The sequence below is a fragment of the Oratosquilla oratoria genome, chromosome 3 (genome assembly GCF_046742065.1).
Source record: "Oratosquilla oratoria isolate Oo_2021 chromosome 3, ASM4674206v1, whole genome shotgun sequence".
Classification (NCBI taxonomy): domain Eukaryota; kingdom Metazoa; phylum Arthropoda; class Malacostraca; order Stomatopoda; family Squillidae; genus Oratosquilla; species Oratosquilla oratoria.
Window position 1 is genome coordinate 57,159,998 of NC_134779.1, and position 4,515 is coordinate 57,164,512.

At 45.7% G+C, this 4,515-nt stretch overlaps 1 protein-coding gene across 1 annotated transcript in view; it reads right to left on the bottom strand.

Moving 5' to 3' along the window:
- The window catches only part of LOC143019669 (uncharacterized), a 124,067-nt gene extending 123,422 nt beyond the window's left edge, over positions 1-645 (bottom strand). Inside the window, exon 1 of the mRNA XM_076175586.1 lies at positions 9-645. Within this exon, the coding sequence (XP_076031701.1) occupies positions 9-645 (637 nt within the window). The remainder of the gene's footprint in view (positions 1-8) is intronic.
- Between the last annotated feature and the right edge of the window lie 3,870 nt (positions 646-4,515).

Sequence of the window (4,515 nt, forward strand, 5' to 3'; positions counted from 1 at the left end):
CTCCTTACCTGGCTTAGGCACGTTCCTCTTCACCTGCATCCACTTGTAGGTGGGCACGGTCTGCTGGGGCTGATGGTGTGGGAGTCCGTGGGGCGCCCCACCGCCCATCATCCCGCCCATGCCGCAGGCGTCCCGAACGCTGTCGTGGGCGTAGAGTCCCATACTCATGTGTCGGTACTGAGCGGCAGGGTCCAGGTATCCCGAATAGGTGTGCACGCCCGTGGCGGGCGGCGTCATCGCAGAGGCATTCTGGCCACCCACGCCCGCGGCTCCTGAAGCCGCCGCGCCCGCGGCGGCGGCGGCGGCGGCTGCGGCCTGCACTGCACTCGTGTAGTCGTACCCTTGGTGGTGTTGCCCACCGCCCATATGCACCGGGTGCTGATAGCCCACTCCCCCGTAGTCATCCAGGTTGGTGTAGGACACCACGTGGGAGTCCTGGAGCCCCCCGTTCGGGGCCTGGGACCTGTGGTGGGCCTCGGAGGACGGCGCCAGGGCCGCGGGGATGTACGTCTGCCCTTGGACGACGGAGGGCGAGTCGTGAGTGGGAGGTTGGCACTGGGCGTAGTAGTGGAGCTCGGAAGAGTAAGCTTGGCTGTGATAGCCAGAGTCTGCATTGCACACCCCGTACACCATGTTAGTGTTCATGGGGCCAGAGCTCAGGTCCAACTGACCCGAACCCCACACGCACGCACGCACCGCCCCCCCGCGCTCCACCTCCTCCTCCTCCTACCCCTCCTCCTCCTCCTGAACCTCCTCAGGCTTCTCCTCCTTCCACCGGACCCCTCCCTTGAGACCCTCCCCTCACGAACCCTCCGCCGCCTCCACCTCTCTTCACCGGCCGCTGGGCTATGCTCCGCCTTGCAGTGCTGCTGCTGCTGGGGACGGGAGGATTCTCCCTCCTCCTCCTCCTCCTCCTCCTCCTCCTCCTCCTCCTCCTCCTCCTCCTCCTCCTCCTACTCCTCCTCCTACTCCTCCTCCTCCTCCTCCTCCTCCTCCTCCTCCTCTTCCTCCTCCTCCTCTTCCTCCTCCTCCTCCTCCTCCTCCTCCTCGTCCTCCCACTCCATCTCCTCTTCCACCACCACCTCTTCCTCCTCCACCATCACCACCACCACTGGCTTCTTCTTCACCGTACCTTAACACACCTTTAGCACCGTCACACCTTAACCCATGTAACACCAGAATGCGATATCACGTTACGATATCATATCGTGACATCTTATCATTTCATAATCATTCCAATCAATTGTATGAGGTCCTGTTTAGTCTTTGTTCTTACTAACACCAAACGATTTTTTCCAGTTGCTATTAAAAATTTATAGAATTTATTTCCACCTGGAATGATGTGGTTCAATTTTACACCAATTCTGTGGTGAATGTCACCATATTTGATCAATCTCATCACGCCTCACTACACTACTCAATCACAATACAATACCATATAATACAATTTAGCACTGCATCACAGTATTCTCCACCCAAAGAAGGAAATAGACAAGATTTGTTTTACGAACAGAGTAGTTAGCGAATGGAATAAACTTAGTAACCATTTAATGAACACTGAAACAATGGGTTGTTTTAAGAAAAGACTAGATGAATTTATGGGTAGGGGTGACAGGTGGTAAGAGACATGGAACTGCCTAGTGTAGGCCTTATGTCCTCCTGCAGTCTCCTCCTTTATGTTCTAGTATGATGATCACTTTCAATTTTTGCTGTCGCTACACTCAACTTCCGTATTCAACTCTCTCCATTTCTTCGATGCATTAAAGGCCATTTACACATTCAAATGATTTGTCAAACCCGGTTTGTCAAACATGTTTGAAGTGATATTTGACCGTGTGAATGGGGTATTTGGTTGTCAAACACGTTTGACAAACGTGTTTGACAACCAAATACCGCATTCACACGGTCAAACATCACTTCAAACCCTTCTTTGACAAACCGGGTTGGACAAACCGTTTGACCGTGTGAATTGCCCCTAATGGTGGCGGCACACTAGGCTAGCATGCTATTTGCTTTTGCTACTTGCTTTGAGTAGTTACGAATTAGGTCACAATAATGTAGACATCTGTAGGAACATCTCAAGAATGTGTCTAACATTCGTATTCTAGGTTTAACTTCTCTTAGTTTGTCATTCAGATTTTCATTATATGACATAAGAAAGATTTGGAAATTTGGAAATTTGAAAATTTAGAAATTTGGAAATTTGGAAATTTGGAAATTTGGAAATTTGGAAAATTTGGAAATTTGGAAATTTGGAAATTTGAAAATTTAGAAATTTGGAAATTTGGAAATTTGGAAATTTGGAAATTTGGAAATTTGAAAAACAAAAGATCTTAACCGAGGATAAAAACACAGGTTATGGCTGAGTTTACGTCATTTTTTTTTATAAATCTACTTTTTTCATTTATTGACTTGTGTATCTTTTGTATATTTATGTATATATTTTTTCAGTTACTTATTTCTAGTTCATCTTTGCTTATCTATTTATTTCATCTATTATCTATTTTCATCTATTATGTATTTACGTTTTGTTTTTTAAGCATATTCATTTATCAATTTATCTACCTATTTATGTTTATTTTTATCTATTTATCTATTGATTTATCTATTTATTTACCTTTGTATTTATTCATTTACTTATCAATCCACATATTCACATATTTACATATTCATTAATTAATTTTGAAATTGTAATCTAATATACAAATCGCTACCAAACAGATTCCACAGAAATAAGAACATTGAAAGAAAGGAGACTGCAAGGGACCATAAGGCCTACACTAGGAAGTTCCTAGTGGCAAGAACGATAAGAAGGAAAGTACCACCTGGCAGGGAAGGGGTTAACGACGAGGTTAATAGGGTTAAAAACGAGGTTAATAGGATTAACGAAGATTAACGAGGTTTAACATAGGTGAATAAAATCACCAGGAGACAAATTATTATAAAATGATAAGGTCCGTCAGGCACGGAAGGGGTTATTAGGAATAGGTCAGTGGTTTCCAAATTAGGGGGCGCCCCCCCCTAGGGAGGCGTGAGAAGGATACAAAAAGGGGGCATGAAGTCATCTGCTCAAAGGTCATTGTTTAGTAAGAATAATTAAATAATTCCAAGAACAAATATCCGCCGTTACATACGCGCATATTATAATTCTATCAGTTACCCCAACCCGTTTTATATTAAGATATGATGATGATATGGTTTAACGTCACAAACTCCTCCTATCGGAAGGCTAGGACGGTGCCCCTTACAGAGGACTTTGTAGCATGGAATTTAATGAACCATGCCCTTGGTTCAACTTCACCGGTGGCAGGATTCGAACCGCCATCCCCTCGACCTTCGCCGCAAGGTGTGGGGGAGGGGTATGTGGGTCTGCTGGAAGCAGAAAAGGGGGTCATGTAAGATACTTTGGGTAGCAATGGTGTAAATGGTCTCCTAAGCTCAAGGGGTGGGGGTGGGGATGGTGTTCGCTAAGGTAGGTAGGATGAAGAAGGTAGAGGACCTCACGACACGTAAGGGCTTCATATACCTTATAACCTGGGTGTCTTCAGGCGATTTTATATATAAAAAAAAATACTCCCCTTCCCATTCCCACTGCGCAGTGGGAAGTGAGAAACCCCTGTTAGGGCAAAGCCCTGTCAGTTGAGTCAAGCCGCCGTTTTTATTTTATTTTATTTTTTTCTTTAAGGCCTATGTTTAGATCGCCTCCCCGCCTAGCTAGGGCTGTCGGGAATCATCACATGAAGCCCGCAAAGAGCCCCGGAATCGAACTCACGACCATCTGCTCATGAGTCCGACACGGTATCCACTGGTCTACCGCGCGGGATTATTTGATTAAACTGGTGAGTAATGGCGACCTTAATAAACCTCTTATCTCACGGGTTTATACAAAGGTTTAGATGTCATCACGCCTTGGATTCATTCAACACAAACGCCACATAACGTCACATGACGTCACGTCACGTCACATGAGGTCACGTCACATGATGTCACGTCACGTCATATGATGTCACGTCACGTCACACGACGTCACGTCACATCGCATGACGTCATATCACATGATATATTACATGTCATGTAACGTCACATCACATGACACATTACGAGACGTCACATCACGTCAAAGAATGTCACATCACATAACGTCATCTCGCGTCACGTGATATCAGGTCACATATCGCATCACATCACATCACATCAATTTTCGTTTCACATCACGAAATAAAAGAGAAAAGATCAGGTTGCTGAAGCCGCTTTCAGACGATTTCAGACGATCCTTGTGCACTCAGGTGATGTTCTCTAATAGGCTAATAGGAAGAGCGATACATAGGTAAGATACATGACAAAAGGCGGGTTGGAAACTTCGTTAATGTACATAAGATCTCTCTCTCTCTCTCTCTCTCTCTCTCTCTCTCTCTCTCTCTCTCTCTCTCTCTCTCTCTCTCTCTCTCTCTCTCTCTGTCTCTCTCTCTCTCTCTCTCTCTGTCTCTGTCTCTCTCTCTCTCTCTCTCTCTCTCT